Source organism: Falco punctatus, assembly GCF_963210335.1.
Source record: "Falco punctatus genome assembly, chromosome: 11".
Taxonomy (NCBI): Eukaryota; Metazoa; Chordata; class Aves; order Falconiformes; family Falconidae; genus Falco; species Falco punctatus.
In genome coordinates this window covers 21,000,638-21,020,515 of record NC_137591.1, presented here as the reverse complement: position 1 = coordinate 21,020,515, position 19,878 = coordinate 21,000,638, and the positions used below count along the sequence as shown (strand labels likewise).

Below are 19,878 nucleotides of genomic sequence, written 5' to 3'. Positions count from 1 at the left end.
GGGCGCCGGGCCCCCGCCCTTCGGCAGCGGCAGTGCCACGGCGGCGCCGTGCTCGGCCTGCAGCCGAGGGGCCGTTTCCCGGCGGGGGATGGGGTCCGTGACCCCTGCGGAGGGCTGCTGCCGTGCCGCCTCCTCGCCCCTCGGTGGCCGCCGACGCCCGCCGCGGCCCCGAGGTAAGGCGGCGCGATCCGTGACCGCGACGAGCTGCTGGGCCGCGAGCGCTGCCGCCCAGCGGGGACGCCCGCCCCTGGCCCGGCGTGGCTCTGCCCGGCGGGGCGGCCTCGGCTCCGGCCCCGGGCCGGCGCGGGGGGCGCCCGCCCACTTGGGCGTTGCTGTCCGGGCTGGCGGCTCCGCCTCCTCCCGCGCTCCGCTCCGCTCCACTCCGGGACTGCGGGGAGCCGGGGGAAGGCGGTGGCGGTGCGGACAGCATGGCTCGTGTGCTGAGCCGGGACCCGGTGGACATTGAGGTACCCACTCGCCCTGCCGGGACGTGCGGCTGTCGCTAGCGGGGAGGGGGCTCTGCCCGGCGGCGGCGCCCGGCCGGGAGCGCCCGGCAAAGTTTGGCTGCCTTAGGAAGTGCCTCGCCGCTGTTGCCGCTGCCTGCCGGCGGCGTCCGGGGCCTCGCTCCGCTGCGCTTCCCGGCCGCGGGCAGCCCCGGTGGGGCCGGGCAGAGCCAGCCCTGGCCCCGGGAGCTGACCTGCCGCCCGGGCAGCCGCTGCCCTTGTCGGGGGTGGCCGCCGGGGCAGCGGCGGCGGCCTGAGGCACCGCTCCGGCTCCCGCCCCGCGTCCCCGTCCCTCGCCCCGGCGAGCGGGGCCGCCGCACCGCCGTGGGTGTGTGGGGGTGTGAGGGAGGCGGCGCCGGCGCCTCCCCTTCTCGCCGCCTCCTGTCACTCCCTGCCGGCGAAGTCCAGGGCTGGGACCCGGCGAGCCCGGTCCCCCGCGGTGAGGTCCGTCCCTCCCGGCTCCGGCAGGGTTCCAGCGGGGCAGGGCTGCTCGGGGGCCGTGGCCTGAGGAGGCCCTGGGCGGCCTCGCGGGCCTCAGGCTGCCTCCTGCAGCGCCCCCGGTCTCAGCCCCGGCGGCCCGCCGCTGCCCGTGGGCCCGCCCAGTCCCACCGCGGGCCAAGCAGGGTTGACCTGCCGCACCGTGTGTCTTGGGGGTAAAACAGTTGTATGGAATGCTGAGCAGGATGGCAGGAGTAGCACCCTTATTTCAAGTGGCTTCCAGTACCTGTGGCACTCGGTGTTCCTGCATGATGCTCCTTGCTGCGGGTGGGACTGGGAGCTCAGAAGCTGTAGGACGTGGCCTGGTGCGAGGCCAAGGTGTGGTGGAGCGGGGCCAAGGCTAGTGCGGTGTGATGTGGTGAGCTCCTGGTGATGGTAGCCGAGTTGCATGATTGGGTCTCAGGGTAGCTTCTCCCACACTTCAGAGGACCTTGTACGTGGCTGTAAGCTTCAACTCTTGGAGAGTCTAGCAAAAACAGAGTGATGATAAACCAGCTTGTAGTTTGGTAGTCTTGTTCCAGCCTGACGTGACTTCTTGCTGTGGTGTACCTTGAAGTTTAAAATATTAGGTTTAGGGTGGACTATTGCAGCTCGTTGAAGGCCCAGTCATAATATGCAAACGTGTGTGGAAGCTGCTTGGATACACCTTTAGGTCAGTTGTGACCGAGTTTTGTCATCAGTGCTCATCTTGAGGTTTTTGTGTCCAGTCCCTTTCCGAACTGAGCTGCTGCTCAAACCATGACTGGAAACCAGAAGTGCTCTTTTAGATACTCTGATAGACCTGCAACATGGAATGGACAGGAAGAATGGTCTATTGTAGAGGTCTTCCTGGCAGTTAGGGAGGCACAGCGGTATGAAATCGGTGCTTGCCTGTCTTTTACCAGCTCAGTGTTTCCAGAGCAGCCAATCTGGGATTTTTCTTCAAGTGGTGAAGTTTATTTTTCTATTATAAAAGTTTGATTTTGGCAGTACTAGTTTTTGAGTACTTTCCTCAAATTCCTAATGCGAAATATTTCTGGGATTACATTGTTTTGCATTTCTAGATATGTATCACTGATTCAATGGACAGTATATCATTGTAGGATCACGTGCTGGTAATAGTATGGAGTACTGCGTGATTTAGAAGATTAACTGATGGATTTTGAAATAGACTAATGTTTGCTTTACTCTCAGGCTGAAACCAGAAAGTTAGGTCAGTATCTTCCGGTGTTTTTGTTTTCAGCACTCATTGAAATTAGCGAGGAAATCAAGGCTGTCTACCTCTAACCAAATGTATTGTCCTTTCCCCATCTGTTTGAATAAATTTAGTCACTGTATGATTTGTCTCCCAGATGAATATATCAATAATTACTGATAGTCTAATTGCAGCACTTCGTTTTTTTCTTTTTCTATATATATATATTTATTTATTTTGCTTCTGGAGGGAAAAAAGTTGTGTATTTTCAATAAAAATGTATTTTATCTTTTTCTTTGAAGTAGGGAAAGTGCATATTAGCGAAGCCTACATCATTGTAGATAAATATTCTCAGAAATTTGGTTGCTGAGTGGAGAGATCCATCAACATGAACACTGGCTACAAAACTTGAATGTTTTGATCACTTTCTTTGTTAAAGTATAGAAACTGAATGAATGATTTCATGAAACTTATTTCAGTGGTTACCATCTCAAACATAGTTCATATAATTAAAATATTAAATATGACCTTTGGAGTCTTGGTACTACTTTATCATTTACTTAGATAGTTAAGGCTGGATAAAAAGACTTGATGTTATTGGTTAAAGAGGAGCCAAGAATCTGTGCTAGAAGTAGCTAAAATCACAAGTAAATTCCCAAAGTTATTTTAAAAACAGAAAAATTCCAGTAAGCTGTCCCTGAGGAATCTCATCTCCCTTGGTTGGCTTAGCCAGCAGCTTCAGCTCCTGAGCAAATCTTTCAGCCCAACTCATGAAAATGAAGAAATCGCATAGGTAATCTTGTTCTAAAAGTTAGCTTTCCAAATTGTGGAAGACTAGTACTGTTGTGATTTTTGACTACTGAGGTTGTACAAATCTCAGAAAAGATACCTGTGTAAGAAAGTATAATTTATCACAAAGCCTTCGTATTTATCTTCCCTGAATGCAAACACACATTCACATCCTTCTGTGTCTCATTGCTGTATAACTTTTAAAATGGCAGATAATGTGTTGCTTATTTACCTACACAGCATGTAGGTAAAAGTGTAGGGCCTTCTCCAAAAAATGGCAGTGTTAAAACCCCGACAAACAGATGCAAAAAACCCAACAACAATCCCCTCTCCCAAAACCAAAACAAACCCCCAGACTACTGCCAACCCCACAAAACGAAAGCACTGCCTTTTTTTGAATCTGGTCAACTCTATCAAAATGTGCTGAGAACACTCCATTGGTGCAGAAAGTCTGAACAAAAGGCTTCCAGAATTGCTGTAGGTGAAAATACCTACCTTGGATATATGGTGCAAGAACTTCTCTTGGCTTTTTATTTATTGCTTCTCTGTTCTTCTTTATAAGAAATCTTGAAATCTAAGGTATGAGGGCAGCATTCCCTTTCTAACTTGTAACATGAAACTGTGTTACATGTACATTAAAATTCCAGATAGTGTTTACAGGCTTCATACAGACCTTTAACAATGATACTTTGGGAAATAAAGTCTTCCTTTTTTTTGCCTTCCCCCTTCTATTTTTTTAGCTGATTCTTTACTATTATTGTGTGTAAACCATATATAATTCTATCTATTGGAAACTTCAGGGTTCTTTAAAGAATGAAAGTTGTCAGATCAAGTACTCAGAAATTAATGAATGACAAAACTGTGAAGTCCTGAGCAGAATCTTAACTTAGTTTCTTGAGTTCATGCAGAATCATGTAACCTTGAATGACATTATTTAATACTGTTCTTCTCTGTGTACTATGTTTTCCTGATTGCATTCCAGTCTTTCTCTGCAGTCCTTCTAGTTATCTCATTTAGTCATGTTTGAGTGGTGGATACTTTCTAGCTCTTTGCCATCCAGTCTGCAGGTAGTGGGAGCAGGTCTCCCAGCCTTCCTTGGTAGGGACTTCTCAGCAGAGCAGAGATGCTTTGCCACACGGTTGTCTCCAACCTGAAACATCGTTAGAAAATTAACACACACACACACACGCCCCCCAACTTAGAATGAAACAGCGTTATCATTCTTACAGTAGATAGAGAGTATATTGGCAGATATTCACAGATCAAACTTTCCTTCTGACTCATCTATTTCCAATGTTTAAAGGGGAGCTGGGTGTTGATGAATGGGTAATTCCTTGCTGGGCCAGCAGCTGGGTACCTAGCATGTTGTCACAGCTGTTTTCAGATGTTAGCACTGATGCCTGACTTAAAAGAATGAAAGGAAAGGTGTGAGGGGCTAGAGCTGTGTTCTGAAACAGCAATCTGGGAATTGCCTGAGAATTACCAGGGTAAATTTGAGGCACTTTCGTATAAAATATCATGAACATCATCACTGTAACTGTGTCAAGCTTTCTCTTCGTTTAGCTTTAGAAAGTATAGATGGCTCTTAAATCACATTTTCTTGCTTGAAAAGTTGCTATAAAATTCATCCATATAGCTTTATTTGGTGTTACTTTAGAAAGCTAACATTTGTTGTGCTTCTCATGCATTGTACTCTTATTTCTGTGGTGGTGCAATACATAGGTATAAATAAGTTCCTATTGCCCGTTGTGGACAAAAGCTCTACAAAATATGTGAACTTCAGGGTGACGAGGAATGTTTAAGGGCCGGACTGTGTCCATTGGGTGCTGACCTTAGTGAGGACACAGGAGGCTCCGCAAGTTCGTCATGGCATAATAGGCATGTGTGTGTTGGTTTTGAGTTTTTTCAGCAGCAAGATGTACACTGGTCTCTGAAGGATGCTAATGAAGGTGGAATGAGGTTATAGCCTGGCTGAGCAGCTCATCAAGGGTACAGATCGCACACCTGAACTCAAGGGCTGCAGCTGGTTCCTGGGTTGGGTAGGTGGGGGAACAGGACTTCTTGTAACATGCTTCTTGCCGCATGTAACGGCTACCTGGGAAGTGTCCCTAAGCCTCAAGGAAGCTTTATGGTACAGCCTGCAGTTTCCATACCACTCAAAGTAGCAGATTTGCTAGCAGTGATGGTTCTTCATTCCCTGGGATATGTACTTAGCGGGTGCTACAAAACATGGGCTATGACAGCAAGGTAAGCAAACTTCACTTGAGAGGCTTATTCTTCTCCCAATACAAATGCACAACAGTGGAGGACTGCAGGTAGTTATGTCTGAGAGCTAAGTTTAGTGTCTTCTAAAGGGGGAAGCAGGGCAAGGATTGAAAAACAAAGAATACTGTAAAAGCATGGGAAACCTCCAGCAAGATAGCAGGGAATCCTACTAGTCAGCATGGCTCACAAAACTGTCAAGCAAAGGTTATGTGAATAAATAGCTGAAGCTAGCTTTCTTTGATCTAGGCTAAACTTTTATTTTAAAAAGTCCCAATTATAACAGTGTCTCTCTCTGTTGTAGATACCTGCTAGTCGTTTGAAGTTCCATAACAGAGTTTAATACATAGAATTTTTTTTAAGTTATTGCTTTATAGCTTGCCGTGATGATCAGATGGCTGTTCCAAATTGATGGCTGTGTCTTCCTAGGGTCATTTAATGAGCAATCAGTGAGGAAACAAAAATTCCTGTTTTAGCTATTTTTGTTTAATGAATTTCTCAAGCTCTTTTCATTGTTTTAGTGGATTTGTTGTAGTAAACTCTTAGCAGAGTGGAACAGCAATTATAGGATGATTACTAAGACCTCATGGAAGATTACAGACCACAATTATCATGTCTATCTTGGAGAATTGAACAATACGATTTACTCATCAGTTTAAAACCTGGTCTGGCAAGTAGGAAGGAAAGTCTTCAGTATGAAACATTTCATCTTTTCATGTTCTACATGCAAACCCTGTTGATGCTCAAAGAGTTATGTACGATCTTGCCTCCAGTGCTGATAGTCTGGTAAATTGTAGCACTGAAATTCAGTCCTCCAAAATAATGATACTGGGAAAAATGAAAAACTGACTCTTGTACTTTTCATTTTCCTTTGACTTTTGAGTTTTAATTTTACTCATGAATTCAACTTCAAATTTTTTCTACAGTTTTAAAATTTTACTCTTTTTGTAAGAAGGTCTTTAAAATAAGACCTGCTACTCCCACCTTTTCTTATGGCTGGGACTTAAGAGTTGCCACTGCAATTACCGACTCTGAAAACAAGAAGGAACTGAAATTAATTTTCCTTGTTGTTATGTAAATGGATTTCATGATCATTTTATATTTGAGATTGGACTTGAATTTTATTCTTTCCTCTGCTGAGTGTTACATCTTTTAAGAAAGTAAAATTACACATTGATATAGGAAGCCGAGATCTGTAAGGCAGGTTTTTGTCCATCAGATGTGACGAGTGCAGTGGTGCAGGGCAGTCTTTTGAGAGGCATTTGAAGAGTGTGGTTTTAGCAGCAGGGCAGAATGTGCAGTTTTCAGTGCAGCTGAGTGAGGTGTGGCTGTGGCTGTATCTGATGAACTGGGATTTGCTTGGACCCAAGGTTGCACGGCTGTCTCTGTCCCAGCCAGGCTACATGCACGATGCAGTTTGAGCTACCCAAAGGTATGTGCTCCTGCTTTTCAAATGGACGTTTTTACAAAATCTGCTGTCCATCCTATCCTATGCCGTTTTGCCAGTGTTAGTAAAATGACCCAGGGAACACAGATGTAGCTGGCTCTGAGTTGGGAACACACTTCTACTTAAAATGTTGAGAAAAGCTGAAATTCCTGGTGGGTGCAGACAAGCTGGATTGAACGTGTCCTGTTTGTTCTGGCTACGCTAACCCTTTGACAGCACAGAGTTCAAATCAAAAACTGCTTTCTCTCCCTCCCTGGTTGCCAGGCAACCTCCCTCCTCTTATTAGCATATGATTTCTATTCCTTTTTTTATTTCATCAGTACAGTGTTACACACTCTGCTCCTTGCTCTGTGACGTTGCCTTTGAGAAGAGCAGGATTTGTGCCTTTATTTGAGACTTTGACAAGTATGTGATTTGGCAAAGAAATCAAACATTTAGGATTAGGAAAACCTTGGTCATAAATGTCTTATCAGAAGCTCAGAGGGTGACATTTGTGTGGGCATCTTATCCAAAATCTTTTCTTTTTCATTTGCTGTCATTTGTATACTAAGGGCAGAATTCTTCTCAATGATCAACACAGCAAAAATCTCTGACATCTTTACATGTGCAGAGCATCAGTTTCTGAAATGTGCCAACAGAGATCGGCTACACAGAACTTGGTGGACATTTTGTCATCTTGGTCTATGCAGTTTAAATGCAATGCCATAATTAAAAATGTAAATATAAAAAAATCAGATATATCCAGGTCAAATTGGGACAGATAAATTTTAGTAGAATCACCATAGTCAGCCTAGATTGACATGAAGAGGATCCAGTTTTCCTTGCAAGTAGGAAGAACGCAAGCATCTCTTCACGAAGCAATTCTGATAAGTACTCTGTCCCCAAGACAGCTCAGAAATCATTGCGTAACCTTCCCTAACAGCCTTACAACAGAAGAGGGGTTTATTCCCCTTGGAAATGCATCACCTAGATGACTAGCATGTCTGTATCAAACCCATAAGTATATTTGTGAAGGCTTAGGATAAATGGAGGTCCCACTTTAAACAGTGGTAGGCCTTAGTCAAAGCCATGAGATGTTTTGGTTCCCTAGGATGTCAGTGTGTTAGCATGCATTGTGAGTGATGGGGGGTGATTTACTCTGTCCGATAAGGCTGTCAGCCTTAGATGGCCAGTGCTTGGGTCACGTTGCTCAGGCTGGAGATGGGGAGAAATACTCCCTTACCTTTGATGTGTAGTCTCAGAACAAACAAAATAACCCACTTTTCAACATCCATGTTTTCTTATGCTGTGGACTGAGTTGGGCAATTTCAGTTCTGCCCTCTGTCAAAATGCTTAGACCTTATGAAACATCTGGTCTTTTACTGTGGTCAGAGATGCATCACAAAACAAATGTGGAATTTTAAGTGTTGTTAGGTCTTACAGAGACTTCACCATTTGAAATTAGGGTTGAAATTTACATTTGAAACTTACAGCCCACCTGTAGAAGTGTTTTGTTTTTAATAATGCTTCCAGTATTTATACATATAGTTTCAGAAACCTTTATTAATATCATAAATGTTAATATATGTGGTGCTGATACTTTATTTGTAAATTTAAAGTGATAAACACAATGAAGTCCTTGAAATGCCAAACCTTTCATCTTTGCTTAAGCCAAGGTTCAGTTTTATTTTCAGTGTGACATTTGCTGCCTGAAGTGTTACAAGTGACTTGACCTTAAAATTACGTTTATTTTGGTTCATTGAAATGGTTGGCCTTTCCAGTTCAACTTGACACCAACAGTGCAAATGGGAGAAGGCAGACATGCTTGCCTGTGACTTCATTTGAAAGCTAATTAAAAAAATATCTAGGTGATGAATCTAAATATTTCCATTTAGATGGGATGGTAGTCATCAGTTAAAGGCAATCATGGTGCATTCTGACATTTTAATTTCAGGTTCAAAAAAAATTATATATGTAATTAAAGACAGAAGTGTCCAGGCAGCCAAACTGTCTGATTTAGATATCTTGCCGGTGTATGCCATTGTTTTAATAGATGTACCTGTGCATACCACTTTGAGAATGTAGAAATGAGGTGGAAAAATTGTAAGATGCTTTGAAAGTTTGATATTAGTTAATATCCTCCTAGTGATGCACTTCTTTCAAGTATTAGTCATAAGTGCAGTGCCATTAGGTTTATATTTATTACTGAGTTTGCACTGTGTGCTATTTTCAGATAGGTTGTTGTGGTACCTAGTTTATTTATTAATAGATTTTTGCATGCTTTCCTTGGTTCTTTGTTGTGATTTGTTTTAGCTGTGCTCTGAGAAGCCTTATTTAAATCAAAACAACTTCTGTTGGAATGAACTGTTGTGGCCAGGGTTTTCTTGGTCGACAAAACGTTGGACCAACTTGGAGAGAATGAAGCAGGCTGCTGAGTAGGAGGTGCATCACTGAAAATTGGGCTAATGTTCATTAAGATGGGGATCTGTGGTTGTGCTGTATGGTCTGCACTGAGCTCACTACCCTGCCTTGAGAGAGGTCCTCATGCTGCCCAACTGTATTTCTGTTAGTTGATTAAGGAATTATAATATTGTGCTCTGAAGGGAGCCCTTTTTATTCTTGAGATGAAAGAACAGAGGCAGGACATGTCCTTCTGGGTGATGAGGAACAGACTGATAAATATGTGGAGGGAGCCAGAGGAAAGGAGAAATAAAATAGATGTTGTAAGCAAGCTGTTGCTGAATTTAACAATCACAGCATTTTCCTTTACAGCCACTGCACTGTTTAGCATCTATACTAGCATCTAGCTCATTATAAAATGCTTGTTTTTGCTTTGATTGTGAAGGGCATTCTATGAAACCCAATTCTGTTCTGCTCTTAACAATAAGCTGACTACCCTGCCATCCAGGCATGTCTAGCATCCATGCAAAACTCCAGAATGCATGTGTGAAAGTAGGTAGAAGTGTTAGAATAGGTTATTAAAAATGTAGACCCATAATGTGAGTAAAGAAGATTGGAAGTATAAAAAGAGGTTTTACACCTGGAAGTTATTATAGTTATTTAGATTGAGTGAGAATAATAACCAATTGTTTTCTAAGATGTATGACACATTTATGAAAAACCTTGAAGGATAAATGGATCTTTTTAGTATGCTACTTCCACAAAGGACTCTATGAATAAAATAATAGTGAGAGAACTCTCAGTGGATGCTGAATACTGCTAATTGATGAAATTATTACTTATTACACTGCAACTGAACTCTGCTTAGAAACACTATTTTCAGTATGATTTTTTGAAAATGACAGCTGAAATGTAAGAGGCTTTGTATTGAAAGTGAATAGTGATAATTTCTTGATATCTTTGAAATGAAGCATATTTCGTTGACAGTTAAAACTGAGAAGTGATTTTTTTTTGTTTTTTTAAGTGCTTAGATCATGGAATATTGCTATGGAAATAAAATGAACTTTTCTGAAATCAATAAAGTAGACGATGTAGATTTATGAGGCATTTTAAAAATAATTTTAAGTGTTCTTTACTATAAAGCAGTCAATTATTTGTGTCAGCAGTTTTCATATTATGTCACATGTTAAGGTTAAAAAGGAGGTTTGTGAGATAGGGTGTAATCATTGCATTTAGGAAAACTCTTAATTGTAAATTGAATCAGTATTGAAGAAATACTCTATGTCTTACTGCTCAGAGCGAAAACAGGAATGGGTACCAGATTTGGCTTTGATTTAGTACTGATGAAATTAAAGCCTGCTATCCCTCTTGGTGTGCCATTTTAGGTCTATGTACTAGCTCTTAAGGAACATTATCGATAATTGGTGTGAGGATCTGTGTGCAAAATATCATGTGTGATGTAATATTTTGGAATACAGGTGAATGCAAGATCTGATTTCAGCCTTAATAAATTTGTTCATCAGTGCTAGAGGTGTACCTCCCTCCCTGTTAATCTTGGCAGTCTTCAGCATCTGAGGGATGAAGTAAGCTTGTGCAAATCCACTCACATACTTATGTGTGGTTGCATGGATGCTAGTGGCAGGAACATGAGATGGGCGATTAGAGGTGGTTCCCAGACTTATTCTGCTTCCATTTTAAAGCTGTGCTTAATATTGACCTTTTTTCAGTACCAATTGAAAATGCAAAATTTAGCTCTTCAAAACAGATGGAAGCAAGAGAGTGACAAAAGAGTTGGGAGGAAAAAAATAATCAAACAAGATAACCATAACAGAAGCTATTCTAGAACACTGGTGATAAAGTGCAGAAATGAAATTAATACAGAACAGAAAAAATGAAAATATTATCACTTCTCAAAAAAACTGTCTGAGTAATATGTCAGCAGTAACCAATACTGTTGATGCTGAAGGACCAGTTCCTCTTTGTTAGGGTATAATAAGAAATAGTTTTCAGAAGATTGTAGAATATTTGTTCTTAAGTAAAGCAGAGTAGCTTGCATGCTGCCAAACCTTAGCACCAGGTGAGGGGATAAGACTGATTGATTTAGGAGCCCCAGGAAGTATTTAGCACAAAAGCAAAGTTAGTTCATTTTTAACTCCCAGCATAGTGTTCTCTGTGCACTTAATTAATGAGCCTTTAATGAAAAAGTTATAAGCAGTCTGGAGAGTTGGGTGAAAACTCTTTTGGTGTAGGAACAGTTTTTGTCATATTTTCTCTCTGATTTCGTTTTGTAATCTTAGCTGAACATCTGATCAGCTCAGCTTCATTCAGGTTTGCCTTCCACCCTGGTCAGTGGAAGGCAGGAATGTGGGGATGGAGGTCCTGTCATTCCAGGGTGACTCCATGCACAAGTGACTGCTCTTGTCATTTCCTGTGACTCTTCCCCCCCTTTTCCCGGCTGTTTCAAATGGAAGCTAGGAAACTCATTTATTTGAGTATAGTTAAGTGTTTAAACTCAGGTAGAGTTTCAGGCTGAGAACCTTCATCCTAGAGGAATGCTTGTGCAAAGGCTGTCGGTTGGTGTGTAAATCCAGGACGGTGAGAGAGAACAACTGTTGTGGTTGTGTACCTCTTAACTATTCAGTGTTTTGTCACACCCAGCTGGGGTGTCCTGCTTGGCATGTTGGCAGCTGTGAATCCCTTTGTCAGTTGTTGTAAGAGGAAGCTGAATTGGGCATGTAACTTCCACTTCTGGAGTGAGTCACCTGCCTCACTTAAATAACTTACCTGGTGTCTGAATGTAGCCATTTGCTCAGGAAAAGTGAGTGAATAATAGTTGAAAAAAGAGCTGACCTGAGGTCAAGCTGAAGGAAGTAAAGACCAAATCCACATTGAATTGTTGGTTCTTCTGGCGTGTTTCTGAAGCTATCAGGTGGAGGAGAACAGGAAGATGGCTAAAGCACTTATACAACACTTACCTGGGTACTCTTCCTTTGCATTATTTCTAGTGTACTAAATAGTGTCACTTCTGTTACTGCAGAGTAACAGGAACAGCTTTATTTGTTCCTGCTAATACCAAATCAGAAACCAAGGGATGCTGAGTTGAAACAAGTGTTTGTTAATATTTCCATTCTAATGGAATTACAGCTTTGTGGTCTTGTGTCTTGTAGTCTAGGAAAGAGCTGTGTTCCGTCAGCAAGATGGGAATTTTGTTTTTGCAAAAGTCCAATACTTAAATTTTTCTGCAGCTTGTAATCCAAGGTTTTAGAATCATTACAGTATGTTTATAGGAGAAATACTTAACTATATTTTTAGAAAACCTTACAAATGATAAAAATAATGATTCTTCTCTGTTCAAAGGTCTCATAGCAGAAATGCAATTTGGCTTAATAAGTAAAAGAGTTGGAAAATAATACCACTGCATACAACACCCTTTATAAAGTATTTTAAAAACAAGTTTTCTGTATGAGCATGTGACAAAGTATGATAGATCAGAATCCAAACGTTTGCTGGCATGTTTTTAGATTGGGCAACTTAATCTGTTTATCCTATTTTTTTAAGAGCATCACCTCTGCCTCCAGCCCACACGTTCAGCAGTGTTTAATGTCAATAACATTTAACAATCAAAACTGTTGAATAAGGGCAAAGAACTCCAAGGAATTGCTTTGTATTCCCCGTAATCGATGTATGTTCCGTTGTCATCTATAACATGTGGCATTACGTATTTACGGAATGTCATGTTCCTTTGCTTAAAGGTGTCAACATAGGATCACTGTGTGCTTCTGCAAAAGGAGGCAATGACATGTTAAAAGGAAAAATCGGCAAGTTTCCTCTTGCCTTACTTGCATTGGCTGTCAAATTTTCTTGCTTGAAAATAGGCTGTGTTAGTTTTTCAACTATCAAACTTTTAATATTTTCATATGAGACTTCACATATCAAACCCTTACTGTTTATAGCATATCATTAACAAATCCTTCACATTTCTATTTTCTTTCTACATGCTGTTCACCCCCCCCCCCCCTTTTTTTTTTTATTAGGATGCTCTGATGTATACACAAATTTACTAGAAAACCAGTAGTTCCATTGTCAGTTTTGTATTTTATCAGTGTATTAAACAGTTGCTACTGAAACTTTTGTACAAGTTTGCACATTAGTTGTACATAGGTAAGTTTACTTGTTGCTTAATGTTGCAACAGATTTAGAAAATCAGTACTAATAGATAGTTGGCATGTTCTTGGAACAAATACAAATGTTCACGTGTTTTGAGCACTGAATGTACTAGATCTTTTGGATGTATATTGTTGCTTTCATCCTTGCATTTCAGGTTCATTTACTGGACTTTGAAAATCACCTTTTAACAAAGTTTTCAGAACATTGCTTTGCTCAGCTAAAATTAGTTCTGCTGATTTTGCCAATGATTAAACTTAAAGCAGTAATAACTTTTAATGCTAATTTCCCTCCTGTGATCAAAAGTCAGTAGAGCATTCACTTTTCATTAACTGACATGTTTCTAATGCAAGTTTGGGTTTTGGTTAAGCAAACACCCGCTATTGAGGGTTCTATTGGGAGGTTCCATTATGGGTATACAATGGCATATTTTTGGTTTTGGCACTAAGTTTATTTCCAAAGGCAACTGAGCATGATTTCTCTTTCAATCTGTTTGTCTTCTTGCAGAAAATAGAAGTGAGATGTAAACGTATGTGTATGATAATTACCCTTTTTGCTGTGAGATATTCATTAAATGATTCTCCATATGAGTGAGCAGTTACAAATGTTATTTAGTATTCCTCATATAACAGAGCAATTTGATGCACAAGCAGTCGAGGCATAGGTAAATATTATAGTGAGGAAACCAAAACCTTCTCTTATACCTGTGATGTAAACCTAAATATTTTCTGAAGCTTTAAGCTGTGATTTGTAAAGGTAACTCTGAGTGTAGTGGGTTTCACAGACTGTGGAGACCATGCACGTGCTTAGTTTTAAAGTAACAACAGCCATGAAGCTAGGAATCAAGGCTGTGATGTGAATTGCTCAGGTTTTTTTGCACTTTAGCCAATTGGTTGAATGATTTAAGACTGTCCAATTAGTCAGAAAATGTATTAAATTGTTAAATGTAGATGTAGAAAGATAGCTGCACCAAATTTTAAACTCTTCCATTTTTAAAGGCCATAAATTAATTAATATTTTAGTCAGCAAAATGAATATGGTAATAGTGAATGCGACTTTGAGTAAATCCATGAGCGCTGTGCTCAGCTATGCCTTCTCTGAATTTGCCGTGTTAATGCTAATAGCTTTTGATGTAATGTATTTTTTATAGTGTGAAAAATGTGATCTCATCACAGAGTAGGGTGTTCCTGGAGAAGCCTCAGATCTCACAACTTTATTTTATGGTACAGTGGAGTTTTAGCCTGCTTTGAGCTGTGTTGCATTTAATGTATACGTGCTTGTGTTAAATATGTGAATAATTCACAGAATGCTGCGATAGTACTTGGATGCTTAAAAGTTAAGTGCGGAGGGTGAGTAATCGCTTAGTTTTCCCTGTGAGGGTCAAGGCACTCTGCAGAGATTAGTTGTGTCGAGGAGGCAGCATGCAGAGTTTCCAGCAGCACAATTTTCCACCTGGAGCTCTTCCAATAGAGGAAGTAACACTTTTTGTTTTCTGTTTTAATAAACCTTTTATAATTTACAGTAATACCTAGCATAAATGCATTGCTGAAGTAGAGGAATGAAGCTCTTGGTCTGGAAGTTTACCTACCAACAAAATTAAGTAAACTGTTTAGGTTTGTATAATTTTGCTACTTTGTTTATCTGTAATGCATTAACTTTGCTTATGTAACAAAGATGCATGAGGTATATATACCACGCTTTTGTTAATATAGACATATTCCTAAGTAAGACTTTCCTGACTTTTGTAGGAGGGATTTAGAAAACTGCTCGTTTTGTTAAGAGACAGTATTTACATACTGCAGGGAAATTAGAGGACCATGAAAATCTGAAGTGGTAAAACTGTTCTGGAAAACCCACTTTCTAAGGATCCTGTAATGGGTCTAAGACTACACCTCTAGGATACCAGTATGCTGTGGTATTATTACAGGATACAGAATAGTTTTATTTGTCACTAAGTATTAGTGGCTGTGTAAGGAGTGCAAGAAGCTGGAAAGGTGTTCTGATACACATGTTTTAAGGTGAAATCTAAAGTGATGTGGAAATGTAAAGATGAAGACGTACATAGGTGCTATGCTAAAGGCATTGACCTGTCAGTTCACAGCTAGAACATGCTGACCACAAGTTCATCCATTGGCCTTCAAGTTCTTGCTCTTTTTGGAGACACTGAGCTTGTGTGGCTCAGAGAAGAAAAAAGTCTTGTGGTTAAAAGTTGAGTCTTTTCCCAGGTGCGTTTGAGCTGCCCCCAGCTGCCCACATGTGTCCCAAGATTCAGGGTCAGGCCGCAGTCCCCTGAGCCTCGTGGCCCCAGTCCCACGGGAGGCATGTTTCCCAGTCACAGGCTGGCTGTCTCCCTGCGGAAGTGGAGCGCCATCTTTCAGCTCTCTGGACCTTGAGGACACTGGTTTGAAGATATCATAATGATGTAAATTGCTGGTTCTCAGGCATGGACCCAGAGGGTCACCCAGAGAGTTTATCTTTGTTGAGAGAGATAACAAGGTTGCAGTTTGTCACACTATGATATACCGTAATATAAAGGACTTTCCAGTCAGCTTATGACTTTGCTCACATGTGCAGCTGTTTGTGTCAGTAACAGAAAACCTATCTGTTAATATACAAAAATAATTCTTTAGGGGTTTCTCTTCTGAGTCCCATGTTGTCTGGGAAAGAACCAGAAGGTTCTAGAGTTGGGTTCTCCAAAGGCTGACCACGTTATTCCTCTGAATCTGTGGTCATTTCACATGTCATCAAGCTTTCTTGGGCCTTCATCACCTCACAATTAATCCAGGCCTGAACTACTGTGAAAGCAGTCTTTTTGAAATTTTTGGATAAATTCCTAAGATGTATGATCAGCCAAGTTATGTAAATTGTAAAGATTCTCATTAGTTCAGATCTTCAGTAAGGAAATACACATTTGACACAAGTGTCAGTTTATGAGATATTCTATCATACGTAAGCATAAGGGAGGAATCCACAACACTTTCCCATATTGTTTCAATAATAAAAAATAACATAGAGCTAGCTTCTGGAAGACATGAAATCATAGATACTTATGTTTTGAAATCTTGTTTATCTTTCAGTCTAACAAACTCTCCTAGGACTAGATCTTGCTCTTGCTTATTTGGTAATGAAACTTCCACTTGTAATAGTTAGGGACTTCACATGGTGTTTGAAGTGCTGCATCTAACTGTTAGTGCTTCATGCAGCTTTCCAAAAGGCAGAGCAGATGAAAGAAGTAAAATGTGAACTAGGCAATTCAAAAAAGATATTAGTAGAAACAGTTCATGCCTTAGTAATTTTTATCTTAACTGACATGATTTTTAAACAACACTCATTATTCTGGGTCAGCTAATCTCATGAAAACAAATACTTCTAGCTTGTGTTCTTTGGTCTTTGACTGACTAACAATAATAACATTAGTTTCATGTTTAGTTATACTATAAAATATCAGGGGAAAAACCCTAGGTACTTGTTTCTGTCAATGAATTAACACTTGCATAGCTTTGAAATTAATTGTTTAGAATGCTCATTACTCTTAGAAAAAATAAATATGTTCTCATTATGTTCATTTGGTGAACATATGTATCTTGCAGTACGTTTAATGGTGCTTGCTGTGAGGGAGATTGCAACTCTTTTTAAGGAAATTGGGTAGATTAATGGAATAGGGTGGGTTAAATTGCTCTCCACATGCATTCCCTAGCATGCCTAGCCTACTCCTGAATTTTAATTGATATATAAGAAAGAGTTAGCTGAGGATGCTCTGTGAAGCAACTGGAGTAAACCAGGATATAACCTGTGTATTGCAGGGGCTGGGCTAGGTAAATGTGCTGTCTGAAGAAACAAAGCAAATAACACATGGGACCACATTTTATGCCCATAATCACAGTCTGCATGTGAACAGTTGCATTTTCAGCAGCTTCATTGCAGCTGTATGTGTATTCATCTGTGGTGAATTTCAGATGATGTTTTGGGGCCGTTCATAACAAACTTCCTCAACAAGCTAGAGAAAGTGGATAGAATCCATGAAAAGAGGAAATTACTGCTTTGTCTTATTAAGAAGCTGATAGAATTTTAATACTGCAACCTGTGACGGAGCCTGAAAAGGGTTTTTCTGATCCTTACTCTGGCTTTGAATTACCAGTAACAAAGATGAGGATTACTAAGGACTAAATAGTCCTGGTGCAACTCATTGGTTTCAGTAGAAGTTCTTCCAGAAGCAGAGTATTCTTAAATATTGTAATTTTAACAAATTTCCTTTTTCAAATGAGAGATAAGGTCCACGTAACTTTATAACGTAACATTACAAGGACACCTTGCTAAGGTTGTTCACTTTCGCTTTTTTCTCTCCCCCCCCCCCCCCCAAACTTAATGATTTAAAGAAAAGCTTTAAAAATTCGGAGTAAGGTGGTATGTTTTACAAAGACAATGCTGGAGTAGCAGGACTTTTTGACAACTGCCTTGAAGTTACTGCAGTCCCACCTAGGATGTAAATTGTACTTTTTTTCTTAATGCCATGCCCTCTCCTTCTCTCTGCCCTCCCCTGCCCCCCCCCCCCCCCCCCCCCCCCCCATGGTGTTGGAGCATTCCTAATAAGCACAGTGCTTCCATAACTATATTTTATTTTGGTGAATATGCATTTAATTAAAAATAAGATTTAATTGTAATGGCTTCTTATGATTTCAACTAAAAGGGTGGCTTTATGAGGTGGGAATAAAATGGGTGTGACACTTTTAATGAAATTAAAAATGAAATGAAATTTCTATGCCAGAAGTTTATGTTGGATCGCTGCAGAGCATGTGGCAAGCCTGTCTTTATTTACCTGAAAATGCTGTATCACAAACAGGATTCCTAACTGCAGAACGTGTCCTATCCTGAATGACTGTCTTGAAATCACTTATTGGGAGTAATATTAATTCAAATTACTCACTGTAATATAACATGCTGTTTTAAAACTTTTACAGCCTTTTCATTAATAGATGATAGTGAAGATTAGAGCTAGTGTTTTTTGTGTAGACTTCTTAATCATAGCCTTTAAAGTAGAAGCTGAGCAATAAACATCTAATGAATAGCTTATGGCAAGTTTATTCTCAGAAGCTACGTTATTGTGTTGGCACAGATCAACATAACCATTTATCACTAAATGCTCAAAATTTAAAAACTGTAGTGATCACTTATACATGCTAGTTATTCTCAATGTACATTACATATGAGTAGTTTATAGCATTTAAGATACTTGCAACCTGAATCAATATATATTAGTTATAATGAATATGTTTCCTTCTAGAACAGGATGTATTAGGGAATTAAGCCATTCTTTAGTATTTTTTTAGCTTATGATAATCTTTGTCTTTTAAAATACATGAAAGAAATAATTGTTATGGGTTGTTATTAATGGAATTCCTTAAGACAGTTTTATTTGAGGGAGTCATCTGCAATATATATTGAGTTGTGTCATGTAGAGACAGACCACTTGGCGTTCTTCCCAAAGCGAAGTCTTCAGATTAATTTATGGAAATAGTGAAAGAAAGTATAATACTTAAGCTTGAAGCTTTGCACAACACCGATGATTATGGGTGCCACTAAACTCTACTATGCATGTTGTGTGGCTATACCACAAGTGTGTACTCAACATGGGCTGAATTTACTTCTGTGTACTTACTCAGCCCTATTTCTTTCTCCATCAACATAGTACATAGATTTCTAAAAAAATACAGCAGCATTGTATTCTGCTTTGCAGCCGTTAATGATAGTGGATTTATATCTACTTTATTTTTAATGAAATAAATGTGCCCATTTGTGTAAACCACAAAATATATAATTCATGGGTTTGCCATTACTATACAAATAGGATCTTAATGTGAAATCCAAAGTTTGTAGTATTCTGAAAAGTGATGTATTATGTACCCACATCCTCCATTGGGGAGCTTGAGTCGTGCCCTTTCAACATCTGGAGAGATCAAACAACAGCTCATCTGGCAAGAATGAGAATTTATGTAGCAGAATAAGCATGGGTTTGGGGCAAGCAAGATTACAGATGCCCAAATAATTCTCCTCACCAATGAGCTGCCTCTTTGGTCAGATGGCTAGTGTGTTTGAGAGGTTTGGAGTTTCAGGATTCCTTTCTTGATTGTCCAGGGTGGTTTAGTTTTGTTTAGCTGGGTGCACACATTAAGTGTTAGTTGCAACACTCCTAGAATTTTCTACTCGGTAATTTTCCACTTACTGGCTGACCTACCTGAATTTATTTGTTAAATTTACTAAATGTCTGACTAGCCATAAGCTGTGGAAAATCAACCAGGGAACTGAAATGAATAAGAAGAAAGCACCCTCACTAATTTTCCGTTCTGACAGTTTAACAGACCCCAAAGCATTTACATTGCTTTCCCATCTAGGCAGTTAACTTCTGAGTAGTTCTTAAACACCAGAGACCTCTAGGTAGGACAGCCACCTTGGTCAGCAATCCAAGATTTAGGCAGAGAGTATATTATTTAGGTAGTGGGAATATAAGCGATTTTTGCATTGTATGTGTGATTTAGTATGTTATGTGCCAGTTTTATTTCAGATTTAATTCTGGGACATGCTGCTCTACATAGTCCTTTTGGATTTCTGCAACTGTTGCGCTTGGAGCCATGTTCCTGCTGCAGAATTCCAACAGGAGCAAACAT

General features: G+C 40.4%; 1 protein-coding gene across 1 annotated transcript in view; it reads left to right on the top strand.

The window, feature by feature from the left end:
* Window positions 1-320: 320 nt before the first annotated feature.
* DPYD (dihydropyrimidine dehydrogenase) overlaps window positions 321-19,878 on the top strand; it is a 367,920-nt gene continuing 348,362 nt past the window's right edge. Inside the window, exon 1 of the mRNA XM_080407063.1 lies at window positions 321-467. Within this exon, the coding sequence (XP_080263189.1) occupies window positions 429-467 (39 nt within the window). The 5' untranslated portion in view covers window positions 321-428. The remainder of the gene's footprint in view (window positions 468-19,878) is intronic.